Source organism: Sorex araneus, chromosome 6 (genome assembly GCF_027595985.1).
Source record: "Sorex araneus isolate mSorAra2 chromosome 6, mSorAra2.pri, whole genome shotgun sequence".
Taxonomy (NCBI): Eukaryota; Metazoa; Chordata; class Mammalia; order Eulipotyphla; family Soricidae; genus Sorex; species Sorex araneus.
In genome coordinates, this window is record NC_073307.1 from 104,659,366 (window position 1) to 104,677,303 (window position 17,938).

A 17,938-nucleotide genomic window follows, 5' to 3' on the forward strand; every position below is an offset into this window, starting at 1 on the left:
TGCCAGATGGATACTTGGAATCCGCCTAGCTAAAACAATAAACCTTGCCATGTCTTTTGCATTATCGGCTGTGTTCTCTGTCCTTGAAGGGTAGTCGACTCAGGACTCTAAAAATATCCAACCTATGCCATTTTGAATGTTTGTCACCTTGTTACTTCCAATTAAGGTTATTTGACGCTGCATAGCTCAAAGAAACTGTTAACATTACTTCAAAAATGTAAGTAATATTTAAGTATTTTAAGAGATATATAAGAATTTTTAAGAGATATATAAGATTTATTACAAGAGAGATTTCATTTCTGTAATTAAATTTTACCAATCATTAAATACAAATGATTGTTCACAAACACATATCATGTAAAGGGTTGAAATTACATTAAACAGATTAGATAATTCAAAGAAGTAGCATATTATTTGAAAGGAGAAAAAAGTGATGCTTGCACTATTCTAAATAAAATGCAAATAAATACACTTAAATATTTAGTCTTATTGAGTAATTTATGAATGATGAAGAATCTCTTCTGGTGGAAAAAGGGTCCTGGAAAGTTTCCTTATGCAAAATGGAAGTTTTTTACAGTTAGAGCAAAAGGTTATCAGCAAAAGACTTCAGGCACAGACAGGCCTGCCTCAGGGAAGACCAGGACTTTTCGCATGCAGATTACCTTTTGCTGACTAGATTTCCTGAGGGTTATATTCAGGAAGGGGTTGAAATTAATAATGTTATGTATGATATCTTAATTTGGAAAATGCAGGTTTGAGGCTAATGTTCTCCTTAGTGCTTGCTTCTTTTTCCATAATAAATTAAAAAGAAATTTCTGCTCTTAAGAAACATGGCAAAGGGGAAATTGACTTAGAAATACAAAACAACCCAGGAGTCAGAGCAATAGTACAATGAGTAATGCTTTTGCTTGCTTCACCCTATACCCCATATGGTACCCCAGACTGCCAGGAGTGATTCCTAATGCCAGGAGAAAGCCTTGAACACCATTGTATCTGACCCCAAAACAGAACAAAACAATTGCAATTTGTTCCATAAGATTTGTGGGTATTTTGATTTGCTACCTGAGGTCTGCTCTGATTTGTTACTTTTCAGCAAGCAATCACTGTATCACTGTCATCTTGTCTTTGTTCATCAATTTACTCAAGCGGGTACCAGTAACATCTCTATTCCTCCCAGCCCTGAGATTTTAGCAGCCTCTCCTTACTCATCTTTCCCAATGATTGGAGGCTCTATGTTTAATAGACATTGGAGCAATAGACATTGGAGTAAATACACATATGTGAGATCATATAGTATTTATTTTTTGCTTTCTGACTTGCTTCACTTAGCATGGTACCCTGCTATTTCATCGAATAGAATGTTTTAGCAAACTACAAAATTATGTCTTTACTCATGTTGCATGAACGTTCTGCAATCGGAGGCGCTGAGGTAGGAACGCGGAAGAAATAATCACTGATTGGAGGACTAAGGCTTGCTCTGGCTCTTAGCAAAGGCAGAGGGCCTCGTGGACCTCCTTTTATTGATCATGGTACCTCTAAAGGGCGCAATATAGTGACGTCACCAAAGGCATCAAAAAATGGTACAGGGAGAACATTGAGACAATGGGAACATATTGTTTCCTTGTATGGGTAGGCCTATAGCCTCGGGAAAAGAATACAGAACTGAGAAGGGAAAGATACAAAACCGAAACTGAAACCTTCTTCAGGCACCTGGATTTACATCCCAAAGACTAGGCTGTGCTTGCCACTTCAAATACAAACTGGGCAGGCACCTGAAATCTGCATCCCAAAGACAAAGCTGGGCCTGCACCTGAAATCTACAATTTACAATATCAAAGGTCAGGCCTGGCTAACACCATCTGCATGTCAAAGACCAGCCAGGCTTCTGTGAGAGAAGGAAAAACTGCTCTTTTCAGTATTCTGAAATTATTTTTCTGAAGGCAGCTTGAAGGGGGAAAATGTTCAGCTTCATCCAAACCAGTCAGGACACACGAGAAGTCTCGCCCATTTTCATGGGTCCCTATGTTCCTGTCCGTAGCACGGTACAGTATACATGGGCTCGCCCTGATAGCTCAGTCCAGCCCCAACATACTCACCATGGAATATTCGAGTTGTGTATATATACCACAATTTATCAGCTAATCTTCTGTTAATCATAAGTTGTTTACAGATCTTGGCTATTTTAAATGGTACTGCAATGAACGTAGGAGTGCATATATTGTTTCAAATTATGCTTTTTCGTTTTTGAAGTAGATTTCTAGGAGTAAAATTGCAGGATCAGAAATAAAAGTTCAATTCATAATGTCTTCAAGAGTCTCTAAACTTTTTCAGATAAGTTGAATCATGGAATGGTCCAACCAACTGTGACTGAGTTACTGGGTTGGGGGGGGGGGTTGGGGGGCAGAGGAGAACATCCAGAGGAGCTCAGGGCTATTCCTGGTTTTCTGCTCAGGGATCACTACTGGTGGAACTTAGGGGACTATATGCAGTATAGGGGATAGAACTGGAGTTGGCAATTACTTTACTCCAATATTGCCTCACTGGCCCTGAGAGTTCGATTTTTACCACAAACATGACAGTACTTACTGTTTCTAGTGTTTGTCAAGTAAACCATTCTCAATGTCATGAGGTGATGTACCATTGTCATTTTGATTTGTATGTCCCTGATAAGCAGTTATCAGGAACATTTTCTTTTAATTTGTTTGTTGTCCATTTTTTTGTAGCTTGAGGATATGTATTTTATTCTCCTTTCCCTATTTTTTAAAAATAATGTAGGAGTACTGCTATTTGTTCAGTCATTGATTAAGCTAACTGAATTGGGCATGAACTCCACATTACTTTTTTTTTAATTGTATCACCGTGAGATAGTTACAAAGCTTTCATGTTTGAGATTCAGTCATACAATGATGGAACACTCATCCTTCCACCAGTGCACATTTTCCATCACCCACATGCCCGTCTTCACTCTGCCTCTATGGCAGACAATTTCCCCAATAACCTCTCTCTAATTTTGGACATTATGTTTTGCTCGAAATTTCCTACCACCATTCAAACCTACGTGCAGGGGAAGATGCTAGATAATTTATTTTCCATTGCTCATTTTGAATATCATGAGAGATCACATCCACAATTATAAATGTAAATTTCTAGATCATAAATGATTGGGTTCCAGAGACATCTCTGTATGGCACTAATCCATTGTGGGATTCAACTGAACTGTTGCTCTGGGCCAGGGCTGTTGGTGGGTTAAGATGGTATCCAGAGGCAAATTGCGGGCTTGATAGCCAGTGTGCTGGGTGAGTGGGGACCCAGGGAGGGGCAGCCCAGGTCCTCTGTCACCATGCAGCCTGGAGATTCAGTCCTGGAACCCCATACTGGGGGTAGAGGGGGTGGTTGTTTGTGGAAGCTCTTGGTTGCTGAGATTCCATCTGTAGTAGGCAGGGAGACTGCACCTGCTCTGTCTGAGGTGCCCTGGTGAAATTGGCCCACTATGGGGCCCGGAGAGATCTCTGGTGCTGTGGTGTCTTCAGTGACTTGCTGCTGTGACTCTGGGCCAGGGCTGTTAGTGCACTGTGATGGCTTTCAGAGGCAAATTGTGGGCATAAAAGCCAGTCTACTGGGTGGCTGGGGACCTGAGGAGGGACAGCTCAGGTCCTCCGCTGCCATGTGGCCTGGAGATTCAGTCCTGGAAGCCACATACCTGGGCCTTGCTTGTGGAAGCTCTTGGTCACCGGGATTCCATCTGGAGTAGGTGGGGAGAGCACACCTGCTCCATCTGTGGTACCCAGGTGAAATTGACTCAGTGTGGGGCCCAGAGAGATCTCCGGCACTGTGGTGTCTTCCAGGACTTGCTGCTGTGTCTCTAGGTCAGGACTGTTTGTGTGCTAAAATCCACATTACAAAATTTTCAGCAGATTATATCTTGGTCCATCCTGAGATGTCAGCATCATGCCAGGGATATGGCAGCAATTTTGGATTGTGGAAACAAGCAGCTGCTGGAGGCTATTCTTGGGCAGGCCACCAGGCCAACCCACCCCTTTTAATTGTTTATAAAAATTAAAATTATAAAAATTATTCATAATTTATGTTGTGAATATATAGGCATTTCCCATGATAACATCAAAGTCAATGTCTACTGTGGGGTGGCATGACTCTATTTCTACATGTCTGAATCTATTTCTACATGTCTGAATCATTATTAATCAGTGTTAAGTGGTACTCTACTTAACTTCCTTCCTTTCTTCCTCTCTTCCTTCCATAGGAAGATAATCATTATTATCTCCTACGCCCTTGTATTTTGTTCAGAGTACATTTATTTCAGAGATGTACAACTCCAAGTTCTGCATGTGTTTGCGTTTCCCATGTCTGCTTTCTGCTGTTTCTTCTATGCCATCCTCTTTTTAATCATTCTTGGTATGCCAATTTGGGGGCCATACAGTATACAACTCTGTACTAATATTTATGTTGTACTACCACCATGTCTTAAGTACATAAGTGTGAAGTTAGGACTAAACAAGTTTGAGAGAAAATTATTTAGGTCTTTTCTTTGAGGAAGAATTCCAGTGAAGTTTAAAATTTATTATAAATTCATAAATAAATAAATTTATAAATAAATTTAGCTATTTATTTTTCTATATAATCCCACTACTAATAGTTGAAGACTTGATTTCTTAATTGAAATTTTGAATTGTGGATGTCTGTCATTGGTCAACATATCCTTCCTGCGTTTCTGTATATTTGTCTTATAATGAGCATTAAAAGTATCTTATATGATTGATGGAAGAATTAAATAAAATTATATATACAAATCTTCTAAGACAGTGCCTACAGAATAGAATAAATGCAAACCATGTTGCCTATTATTAGCAGCATCAAAACAATGCTTGCATGTCCCAAAAACTGACCCTGCAAAAGAGAAATGAGTTGCCTGTATTATATTTCTTCTTTTCTACTCATACTGACAGTCTTCATGAAATATAATAATTTTAGATAATCTTGGGGCTTGTAATCACTTTAATTTCTCAATGTGTAAAAGGAGAAAGATTTTTCTAGACAAACAATTTTAAGAATTATCAGTGTATATCATTAATAAAAAAGGAATGGAACAAAAATCTACATCTGTTTCTCTATCATAAAACTAGTGACTGTTATCTGAGGACATAACTTGTGATTTTGATTTGCTTATCTTTGTAAAAAAAAAGTTGATGAACTTTCAAAATACCGTTTTTTTCCCCTGTGTACCTATAAGTGTACGCCTTCTTTGGTGAAGTGTCTATTCATGTTCTCTATCCTGTTTTTTTGAGAAATGAGACCTTCATGCACATCTCAGAATACCTGTAGTGATGAAGATCAACCTCAAGCCTATTGTTCTTTACAGAACTGTGAGAAACACAAGTACCATAACAAATGCTGCGATTGTGAATTTGAGAAAAAAAGAATAAATTGACTAGGACAATTCAGGCTTCCCTGAAATATTCAGGCTTCCCTAGAGTACCTGTGATACAGGACTTCTAAGAAGGTGGGAGTGAGTGTCAGAGTTTTGTGAATGAAGGACATAGTCGTGCTGAGAATATCAATTCCTAATTGACATAAAATCTATTTAAATAAATTAGGTTGTACCTCAGTAAAAATATTTCCTGAGTCTGAAGAGATGTACAGGTGACAGAGTGCTAACTTTTCGTGTGACCAACCTTAATTTGATCCTTTGCACAATATGTGTCTCCTGAACTCTGCCAGGAGTAATTCCCCGAGCACAGAGTCTGGAGTCAGTCCGAAACATAGTTGGGTATACTCCCCTGACAAAAAAGGACATTTTACGTCAAGCTTTAAGGCAAAAATTGCTGTTTTAGACACCATTTGTACAGAAAAGTAGATGTGGGGGAGAGCAAAATAACACTAAAATAAAAAGCATCTGACTACTGAAGTACAAAAAGTACAAATCTTTACTAAAGGTTTGGTCCATCTTAATATTGTTGAAAATAAAATTGTCAATCAAATAACTATTTTAACCAGTAACATATTCAAAGCCTGTTTTTACACAGTAATTGGAGAGATAGTTCAAAGTAAAATGTTCTTCCCTTGTTTGGGACTGACCCGTTTTATCCCTGGCCTGGCAGCACTTATGATTCCCCAAACCCCACCAGGAGTAACCCCTGAGTGCAAGTCAGGAGTAAGCTCTGAGTACAGTTTAGTGTGGCTTAAAAAACAAACAAAGAAGAGTCATGATTCAATGTTTATAATGTCTAGCACATAATACTAACCATATTACTATAACACAGTGGTTAATTTTATAAATGTAGGGCCTTCGCCTTGCACGCAGCCAACCCAGTTTCGATTCATCCACCCCTGCCCCTCTCGGAGCTCAGCAAGCTACTGAGAGTATCTCGCATGCAGGGCAGAGCCTGGCAAGCTACCCGTGGCATATTCGATATGGCAAAAACAGTAACAACAAGTCTCACAATGGAGACGTTACTGGTGCCTGCTCAAGCATATCAATGAGTAATGGGATGACAGTGACAGTGACAGATTAATAATGTGATGCTTACAGTTTTAATGTAAGATAAACATTTAAAATATAGTGCATATTTTGGGGAATATTTATAATCATAGAACATGTGCACTTATGACAATTTTATTCAGATCAAAACTCAGTATTAACATGATAATGAGAATAAATGAATTGCATTTTGCTGTGATACACTTTAAAGTGATTTAACAATAAAACTAAAGTGTGAAATGGTGACAATTGTATATGTAGATTCGAAGGCAAGTCCTTGAAAACCTCTTAGAGATATTTTAAGATACTGTAATTGCCATGTATATTAAAGAGAAGCTAGCCCTAATCTGGAAAGGAGTGTGACAATTCACTAAGACATAGGAAAAAAATGACTGCTCTGTACTTTAACCCACATAGTTAAAAAGAAGAAAGAATCAATGAAAGAAAGAAAAGCACTACACACATTATTTGTGATTTTTTTTACTTTAACAATGAAATATAAAAGTTTAAGAATGAATCTCAAAAGTAGTTGAGGGACCAGAGCAATAGTACAGCAGATAAGGCAATTGTCTTGCATGTGTGCAACCCAGGTTCAATCCCTGGCATCTCATATGGTCTCCTGAGCACCGCAAGGAGTAACTCCTGAGCACAGACCCAGAGCAATCCCTGAGCATCACCAGGTGTAAGCAAAAAAAGCAAAATAAGTAAATAAATAAAAAATAATGCAAATGCATTTTTAAAAAAACATAGTCCTGCAAGTAAAAAAAAAATCATAAGAGAAAAATTTAATGACCTGCTATTTAATTTGCACAACCTTTTCTTAATGGCAAAACTGCATAGCAGAAATCATATTAGTTATTTCTGTGAATTTAAGATTGTGGGAGAAGGTTAGACACAAAGAAGTTAAAGAGTACTCTCAAATGTGATAGAAATATTCTTTACTCAACTGTAGTAGTAATCACATGACAATACTTTTCAAAGCTGATAAACAGTATGTGCATGTCTTGATAACAATGTTTTTAAAATTATATATATTATATTTAGAGGTCTTTTATGGTATATAAAAGTTATAATGTGAGTTAAGTCTAAATAAATAATATATCTAAATCTCATGATTTTCTACCTCTAAAAACAATAACTCATCATTTAACCTGTGTGTTTTAAACTACCTAATTGTGATAGAAAAGAACATCTACAACAGAGGCTTGATGAGAAAATGTTAGAATTGTATTCATATTACTTGACCATAACAATATTCTGAGATATTAAAAAGAAACAGAAACAAATAAACAAAAATCTTGGGCAAGGAACTTCTTGAGATAAAAACTCATAACAAACATTTTCAATTACTTTTTTCTAATGTTAATTGCCATTAGGATTATTATTTGGATTGACAAATGTATCACAAATGTCTCTTTCCTTATAACCAGGCATTCACTGATTTTTCATATATCCAGTTCAATTACTGTCCAAGTGGAAACAGAATGTGTTTGATGAAAAAATTTAAGTGAAAATTTTGTTATTTGTTTCAGTATGTAAGAAATCATTCTAATAATCTGATTGTTCTCCTTGCCCCAATAGATAACTGGATTTAGAGATGTTAGATACACAAGAGGCAAGAATCAAATTAAATATAGTAAGATACTTGTTTATGTCTTAGAAATTACTTGAAGGATTTTAATCATAAAACTTTGCCTTGCTCTTGATAACTGATTCAAATTATCCAAATTCATCTGACCATAGTAAGAAGCAGATTTTAATAGTAGGTAGACCTCATGTTAATGTTGTTCTAAATTGACTATATAAGGTTATTTCTGATTTATGAATTAATTATTTTATTGCCCACATCAACCACTGACTTATGATGGCTGTAGGAAAATGGGGAGGAAATTATTCATAAGAAAAAAATCAAAATGTGAATAGGAGTCATTAGTTATATTTTAAAATATTTGCTCTTACCCTTTTGAGTTCTGCTTGTCAGCTTTCAAACACATTCACATTTGATCTTAGACCTTACATTCTTTTCAAGCAAAACAGTCCCTGGATTCTCCTTCGTATTTGTTGCGTCTTGATGCTATAAATAATGGGGTTCATTAAAGGTGGAAAAAGAATATATATGTTGCCCATGAGAACATGAACGAGAGGTGAGAGATGTTTCCCAAAGCGATGAACCATTGTCAGACCTATGATCGGGATGTAGAAGACCAAAACAGCACAGATGTGAGACACACAGGTCTGCAAGGATTTACTTCTCTCCTCCTGAGATGCAATAGCTAGTACTGCATGCAATATCATGATATAGGAGACGAGTATCAGCACTGCATCCAGCAACAAGTTGCAGATCACCAGGGCCAGACCATAGATGTAGTTGAAGCGGATGTCTGAACAAGCCATTCTAATTAAGTCTTGGTGCAGGCAGAAAGAGTGAGAAAGTTTGTGGGGACGGCAATAAGTTAAAAACCTCAAGCGAATAATGACTGGAGGTATGAGTAGAGAACTTCTGCAAATGATTGCCACTGCAATTTTTAAGATTTTGTCATTTGTTAAGATGGAAGAGTAGCGTAGAGGGTTGCAAATGGCAATGTAACGATCAAAAGCCATAGCAAGGAGAACAGAGGATTCCATGAAGGACAAACCGTGGACAAAATAGGACTGTGCGATGCAGGAATCCAGGCTGATATCGTGGACAAATCCCCACAGAATCCCGAGCACGGTGTATATGGTGGACAGCCCCATGCACATGTCAGTGAGCGCCAACATGGCCAGGAAGTAGAACATGGGCTGGTGCAGGCTTGACTCAGTCCGGATGACATGAAGCACCATGAAGTTTCCCAGGAAAACTATAGCATAAATAGAGGAAAAGGGAATTGAGAGCCACACATAGTAAGTTTCTAAGCCAGGAAAGCCAGTCAGATTAAACTTGGAATTGCTGAAGTTTGTGATAGAGTGAGAAGACATGAGCTGAGAGTTGAAAATCTTTCTAGATAGGTCTTTCAAATTAGCTTAGTTTAAGTTAGTTTAATAGTGTCTTAATATAACTATATATAGTTATATCATCTGCTTTGGGGAAGAAAATAAATATCCTATAGTCTCATAAACTCTGCAAAAAAAAAAAGAGACTTAAATCTTCATTTTTTAGGGGAAAAATATCCTGTTTTCTAGAGATAGCTTTCCCAGTGCCATGTAAGAAAGTCTGAAGGCCAAGAGATTTTATGCAGAAACAATCATGTTTATCGGCACAAGGGATTTGGATTTAAGTTTGGACTTCTGGGAGTTTGTTAATCTGTAAAGGAAGAAAATATATGCTCATGGGTATATATTACTGCTATGGTTGAAGCATTCTAACCAGAAACATAAAATGCATGGGTAATTTTTCTCTTGTGTACCAGAGCTGTTTCTTTCGCTATTCCCCAATGGTCATAATATCCTAAAGGAAATGAACTGATTATAGTAATTTTGCTTTGCTGAAAGTAAAATTTAAGTAAGAGAAACTTACCAAAGTGAATGGATTCAGAACTTTCTTGAACTTTCCACATTGTTTCATCCTTTAAATTATTTTCTAAGCCTTTCATATAGTATAATTTGCTTAGTTGTCTGCCTTCTGCTATATATATTTTTAGCTTTCATGCATTTCTTTATCCTGTACCAAATTTCTACCTTTCCTGATGCTTACAATATTATAAACTCTCATAAAGTACTGATAAAAGAAATGCGCACTTTAATTGAAAATATGAAAGCCTAACTTAAATATTGAACAATGGGTAGAAATAGAATAGCTAGATCATATTATAGAAGTTTAATTTGTTTTATAAAATACTACAACTATACCATTTGAAGTCATAATTTATAGTGTCTGAGAATTATAGTTCCTATATATCATGGGCATAAATAGTAAAGCTGGGTTTATTTTATTTATATTAATATGAGTGTAGGGATATATTATTGTTTTAATCTATACCTAAACAACTTTTTATCATTTTTAATGCATCTCTAGCTATGTTATATAGGTATATGTCTATATATCTATACGTAATATAACCTATATCTACATAGAGGTGGGAAGTGTCTCACAAGTCATATAACACCCACAACATCATGTGATCTAACCCTGGCACATGATGGCACCTATTTTCATGTTTTATGTTAGCTGCCTATAACCTTTAAATGGTGCTATAAATATCAAAATGACCCTTGTCAGAGAAAGGGTTATCTACCACGATCTAGAGTTATACCCATATCTCCATTTTGGTAAAGTATCTGCTCAAATATTTTATTCCTTTTAGAATGAGATTGTTTGGTTTCTGAATTTAGACAGTTTTTACTTACATGTTACTTACAAATACTTATTTTCAATTGTAAACTATCTTCTTTTCTCTGAATAGTGACATTCCCAAAGAGAGGTTTTGAGAGATCAATTTAGGTTTGAATTATTTTTATTATATAAAAATTCATGGATAAACCCAAATCATGCTTTTCTCATGCCTAACATTTTACCTTTAGGTCTATGATCCATATCAAGTAAATTTTTCCTTTCTAAATTTTTTTTTGTTAGATGTAATATGATTTTAATGTTTTTCTTAATTTGTTTTGATCTTAGTTTGGGGCCATTCCTGGAAATACTCAGGGCATACTCCCACCTCTCAGTGGTGTCTGGAGTATGACAAGGTGCTAGGAATCCAAAGAGGACTGTGATTGCTGCACCATCTCTACACATTAGACTAAAATAATATCAATATTAACACTTATGGAGGGAAAAGTTATAGCACCATGACCATGGTTAAGCTATCTTACATACATTTGAACTCTCAAATATATCTGGGCCATGCAATCTTCCCTTAAATAAAGATGAAAAGAAACTTATACAGAAGTGTGTAAGAAATCACGCAACCCGGAGATTCTTCTTGCAGTGATTTATTCAGAGAACTTCTCGGGAAAGAAGAGGAACGAGGAACGAATGAGGAGGAACCCCATCTAGCTAGGCAGCTTCCCTCCTTATCTACCCCTCGCTGCCTGCTTATGCCCAAGTGTCTGCAGCTGATAAACTAGTTACACCCGTGGCGTGACGAGACATCCTGATTCCTTATCAGGTGTTATCTATGAAGCACGGTTCCGTGGCGGCTCTCCACAGTTCCCCCTTTTCTGTTTTAGAACAACAAGTCTGCGTAGCGACCTCAGCCCCCTTGGCCTTACCTGGCATTGGTAGCCCTCTCGCTTGTAGGTCCCTGTCTTAGGTTGGTCCAAGGGTCAGGTGGGGTATAATGCACCCTTTCAAACTCCTCAACTACAGGAGGTCCCCTGCAGTTAAGGGCTCTCAGCTGCATAATACTTTTGCTACATCCACTAGACCTGATTGTTCTAAGCGAGATTATTGTTTCAAAGTTGCAAGCCAAAGCTTGGGGGATTGCTGTGCCTCCAGGGCCGGGATACCTGTAAATATCACGCCTTTGTAAGAAGTTGTTCTTGCCGCATTTTATATAGATACCAGGCAAAAAAAACCCAAAGCAGCGAGAAGTAATAAGGATATAGTACTGCTACCACCCCACCCACTCTTTGATAAAATAGAGGGGACTTTCTATTCTGGTTTTATCAAGATGGGTAAGGACAGGATTAAAGCAGTCCTGCGGAAAAACACAAACAAAACTCCTGGCCCAGGTTAACACGGGGGTCTTTGAACTATCTTAGTAAGGTCGCCTTGCCAGGCTCTGCCATGCGGGCAAGATACTCTTGGTAGATTGTTGGGCTCTCCAAGAGGGATGGAGGAATTGAACCCGGGACAGCCACCTGCAAGGCAAACACCCCACCGCTATGCTATCGCTCCAGTCTGCCACCAGTTCTTGTTGATTCCTGCCACCAATAACAAAATAAATAGTTAATAGAATAAATAAAGTGATGAACTTCACTGCAATTAAAAATAAAATATTAATGACAACAGTGGAGATAAATAAAACTAAATTGCACTATTATTTTCTACTAACATAAAATCACTTTGTCATCTGAAATATTGAAGTCTTATAATTTACCCAGTAAATTTTATCTAAATATTGTTATAAACAACCACTGCTTAGTGATTCTACACTGTCTAATGTTATATATATATGCTAAATATAAAATAGGTTTCATATTTTTTGAGAATATTATGGATATATTGTGGTGTTTTTTTCTTGCAATCTCAAGACTGAACTCAATACTTACGCTTATACAGTCAAAACAAATGCTTTCCTACTGAGTGCTAACCTATGATATGTCTATTGTATGACTAAAACTCAAAAATGAAGACTTTGCAACTGTATTTCACCCGATTCAATTAAAAATATCTAAAGTAAGCTGCAACAATAAGAGGAAAACAATTTTATAATATAAAGTTTGTAGGGTTTTTTTTGGCACCTCCAGAAATTATTTATTTTCAATTTTTAAATTATTATTTGTATGCTTTTAACAGCTTTATTCAACATCAAAACTACCAAGCCTTAACTCCAAGCATAGCTCTTTAGATTCCTCTTTGGGATACCCTAATAGAGTTCTCATCCTGTTTGCGTAGGGCCCAGGTCTCTGAGGCATATGTTACTGTAGGAAGAACGGTGGAGTCAAAAAGCTGTGCCCGGAGTCAGAAGTTTTTGGTCCCCTTAACCACTTCTTCAACGCTCTTGAAGTCATTCCACAATGCTCTCTTCCTCCTGGCAGTTCTGGCCCCAAGTCGTTCCTCATGTTGAGTTCGCAACTCAGGTACACATAGCTGCTGCATTCAGAGATTTTCGTTCCATTGAGAGCAAATAAAATGTCAGGGACCAGTTCATTTTTCATGAGTATTGTTTTGGTGAGATTCAGCTGTAGTCTGACCTTTCCACATTTCAGATACAAGCACAAAAATAATTGAATCAGAAATACATTATTACAAGTGAAAAAGACAGCATAAAAGATTAAATTATTTATGATCAATTTAATCTTCTCTTAAAGGCAAAATTGTATAACTGAAACCATAATAATGTTTGCCAGAAACATAGGACCGTGGAAAAAGACTGGCATATAATAGTAAAAGAACACTTTGGTACTTAGAAATAGTCATAAGAGATTGTATTAGTTATCTGATAATTGCTTTTTAAAGTTCATGTGATATGTATATATAAATGAGAAAATTGCACTTGTAATCATGGCTCAAGAACCTCATGTAGAGAATATAAAGGACTGATAATACTGTGAAATATAAAATTCATTGCATTACTGCCATCACTGTCATCCTGTTGTTCCTTGATTTACTCTAGCTGGCACCAGTAATGTCTCTATTCCTCCAGAACCTGAGATTTTAGCAGCCTCTCTTTACTCATGTTTCCCAATGATTGGAGGCTTTTTCACGGTCAGGGGAATGAGACCTATCGTTACTGTTTTTGACATATCGAATACGCCACGGGTAGCTTGCCAGGCTCTGCCCGTGCAGGCAGGATACTCTCAGTACCTTGCTGGGTTCTCTAATAGGTATATATATATGTACATATATATATACGATATATAATATATACACACATATATACATATATATGTATATATAGAGAGATTACTCTAAAAATCATAAAAATAAAATCAATTTTTATAGTTTTTTTCGTTTTTTTATTATTACTTTGGATTTGGGTCACACTCAGTGCTTCTTAGGGGTTACTCCTAGCTCTTTACTCAGGAACCAGTCCAGTGCTCATGGGACCATTTGTGCTTCTGGAAATCAAACCTGGACTGGTCAAATGCAAGGCAAATGCCCTGCTCACTGTATTACCCCTCCAGTCTGAACTTTTCATTACTTTTCTTTTTTATACACGATTACCAGGGAAAACTATACCATGCCAGACATTGAATGTAGTTTGATTCTATGCAAGGTGAGCACCTTACCTGTCTACTATCCCCATGCTTCGTATTATTGGACTTTTATGTAAACTTTATGTAAATCATTCACTTGCATTATGTCAATAAGAAAACAGATTTTTTTCTGTGACTCTAAAGGGAAAGAAATGTTGAATATATAAGTGGAATGCAAGATTTAAATTATTGGTGGCAAATAAACCATTCAATTAAAATATTAGTTTGAAAGAGATTTTAAATTTTATTATTATTGTGACACTGACTTTTCCCATATGGTGATTTCTCCTTTTGAGTATGTACTGATTTCTGCTAAAAGCAGTGGGACTTTCTCCTTTCAATATTAGAAGGATTAGTGAACCTTGCAATAGACATTTTCATTTATTCATCCACACTATTAGGAGGGAACTTTGAGAATGGAATGAGCAGGTAAATCACGTGTTCACAACAAAAGGGAATAATGCACTCCCAGGAGCCTGGATTTTTCTGGGCTGATGCAATCTTCTCAATTTCTTACTCATAAATCTGTTCAGCTGATTCCCTATGGTAAGGGCTGGTAAGTGGGAAGACTGTCAGAGGGTACTGCTGAGAGGGTAGCAGTCAGATGAGAGAACTTATGCTCTCAGAAACTTCAGTCACTCTCACCTGAATTGTGTGCTCTGTGTAGCTCAAAGAGACTAGAGTGAAGATCATGATCTCATATGTCTGAAAAGATCAGGACCTCATTATAGTAACCTCTGAGAGTTAATGCCAAGGAGGTCTCTTGAAATCAGCTTATGCCGTGAGTCTCCTGCAAAGCTAATATTCCTTGGAGCTCCACAAGCAGCCTCATGTGTACCATAGTCTGTGAAATTGTGTTGCAGGTGATGATTCTCAATTCACGCACACTGCTCGAACAAAACTCTGAATAAATATTTACCTGAACTTGAAATCTACATCTAAATAGTTATGTCTACTGTTTCTGCCTCCATGACCAATTTTTCCACATTCCGTCTCATGGGGTTTCCTGGTCTGGAGCAGTACTACCCCTGGATTTCAGTGCCATTCTCATTAGTCTATGCTCTGGTTTTCCTAGGAAACTGCATGGTGCTCCATGTGATCCGGACTGAGCCAACACTGCACCAACCCATGTTCTATTTCCTGGCCTTTTTGTCCTGTACTGATCTATGCATTGGACTGTCCACGGTACACACAGTGCTGGGAATCCTGTGGGGGATCAGCGAAGAGATTCATCTGGATGCCTGCATCTCCCAGAGTTATTTCATCCATTCACTCTCATTAACAGAGTCTGGAGTCCTTCTGGCCATGGCCTTTGATCGCTTTACTGCAATCTGCAATCCTCTGAGATATAACACCATACTGACTAATGGAAGAGTTATTCAGCTTATAGTGACCATTGTGATGAGAAGTACTTTGGTTTTTCCTCCTATCATCCGACTTAAATTGTTCATTTACTGCCATCCACACATCCTTTCTCACTCTTTTTGTCTGCACCAGGACCTGCTGAGGTTGGCCTGCTCTGACATTCGCTTCAATAGTTACTATGCCTTGGCTCTAGTAATTTTTACCTTGTTGCTGGATTCTGTCCTTATTCTCATCTCCTACATTTTTATCCTGCATACTGTGCTGGCAATCGCATCTCCAGAAGAGAGACTCAAGTCTTTGCAGACCTGTGTTTCCCACCTCTGTGCTGTACTAGTCTTTTATATTCCCATCATTGGTCTCACCATGGTCCATCGCTTTGGAAAGCATCTCTCACCACTGGTGCATGTTCTTATGGGCAATATCTATATTCTCTTTCCTCCTCTCATGAATCCAGTCATCTACAGTGTGAAGACCCAGCAGATAAGGAGCAGGATGAAGAAGTGGTTTTCCTTAAAATATTTGTGAACTTTTTTTATTTCACCAGTAAGAATGTGTAAGTCAAGATAATAATGCTGATTCTCATGTGTGCAACAACTTAAAATTTAACAAATTTTTGCAATTAATCTTGGTTCTTTTGCATGTTTTAAAATGTTAAGTTAGTTAAATTATGTGTAATGAAAAAGGTAAGTGTCTAAGAATTTTTAATATTTACTCAGTCTTCTAACTGTTGTAGCAATATTCTTGCTAGTGTGGGTATAACAATAATTGCATATATTATATTGACATATTTTTCAAATATAATAGTCATATCAAAAATTATTTTAGGTCCTTTACTGTAAATTTTCCATTTTGAGTTAATTTCAGTTAAGTATTTGGAAACATGTTTACTACTTATATTTGTCAAGCATCATCTTTGTAATAAATAATCTGATAAGTGAAATAAGATGTTAATCTTTCTTAGTGGTGAATTGAGTAACTTCTGTAATAGTGATCCTGATTCCCCTTTAAACTATTTGTTTTTCTTTATTTGTAACAATGCAAATCTCCTAAAGTATTTAATATTAAAAGATTTATATCCCTTCTATATCAATAATCTTCTGACTTACTATATATACTATTAAAATGCAAAATTATTTAGTATAAATTTTGTCTCCAAAATATAAGTATTATTAGAATATTTTTACACCGCAATAAAAATATGATTTTTTAGATAATTTTTCAAAATAAATCAGGACTTATGCTTGCAGAGAAATATTTATTATGTTTTGCTTATCAGTTAATTATGTTTTATATTAGAAAATGATTTTAAGGCTATAATATACCAATATTTTACATGACATGTAAAAATACCTAATAAATTATTTTAAGTGAATGAGAAGAAATTAGTCTCAGAGTTGATACTCTTATTTCTGGGGTGTGATATCAATGTAATCTTATTTTCGCAATAAGGTAATAAAAATTATAAGTATTATTCACACAAGATATCATGAAACATCAAAAAGATCATAGAATTGGTTTGTGTGGCATATTTATTAAAAAATTTAAACTTATCAAGTATTCATATTTTTCAACTGCTGTGCTTCACTCAAGGAGAACAATAAAAACAGTACATCATCTACTAATTATTAGTTGTAAAGATAAAAATATTTAGTATAAATCTGCACATAAATGAGGTTTTCATTTCAGTTTAATTCTTACAGTTATGTGCATCTACTACTGAATTGAAATAAGCATTCTGAAATATTGAAAGTTTCACCAATAAATGAAAAAGACAAGAGCTGAGAAAATTACTGAGTCTCTAAAAAAAGACTCTTTAAAAAGTCTGCAAATAAGTGCCCTATCCACTGAACGATCCTTCTGACCCTATTTCCAGACATTTCGATATGTGCCACTCTTGGTAGTATGAGATAATACCTCATTGTTTTTTTTTTAATTTCCCTAATCATTGACTGTGAGGGACTTTTCTCAGGCATTTTAGACATCCAGATACCTTCTTCGAGAGGAGTGTCTCTTCATCTCTCTCCATTTTAGATGGAGGGGTTGGATTTTTGTTGCTGTGCTTTAATAAATCTTACTAGACTTTAAAAAAAAATAAAATTTTTTTGTTGCTGTGTTTAATAAATCTTACTAGACTTTTAAAAAAAATAAAATAAAAAAATAAAAAGTCTAGACTTAAAAAAAATAAAATTTTTTTGTTGCTGTGTTTAATAAATCTTACTAGACTTTAAAAAAAAA

The 17,938-nt window shown here is 36.3% G+C and overlaps 2 protein-coding genes across 2 annotated transcripts; one reads left to right on the forward strand and one right to left on the reverse strand.

Annotated features, from left to right (window-relative positions):
* Nucleotides 1–8,509: 8,509 nt before the first annotated feature.
* On the reverse strand, nt 8,510–9,460 carry LOC101540250 (olfactory receptor 51V1-like). Its single transcript, XM_004618340.3, has one exon. The coding sequence runs from the start codon at nt 9,452–9,454 to the stop codon at nt 8,510–8,512; it is 945 nt and encodes a 314-aa protein (XP_004618397.2). The 5' UTR covers nt 9,455–9,460.
* Nucleotides 9,461–15,286: 5,826 nt separating this feature from the next.
* Nucleotides 15,287–16,228, forward strand: LOC101540507 (olfactory receptor 51V1-like). Its single transcript, XM_004618341.3, has one exon. The coding sequence runs from the start codon at nt 15,287–15,289 to the stop codon at nt 16,226–16,228; it is 942 nt and encodes a 313-aa protein (XP_004618398.3).
* The last annotated feature ends 1,710 nt before the right edge of the window (nt 16,229–17,938 follow it).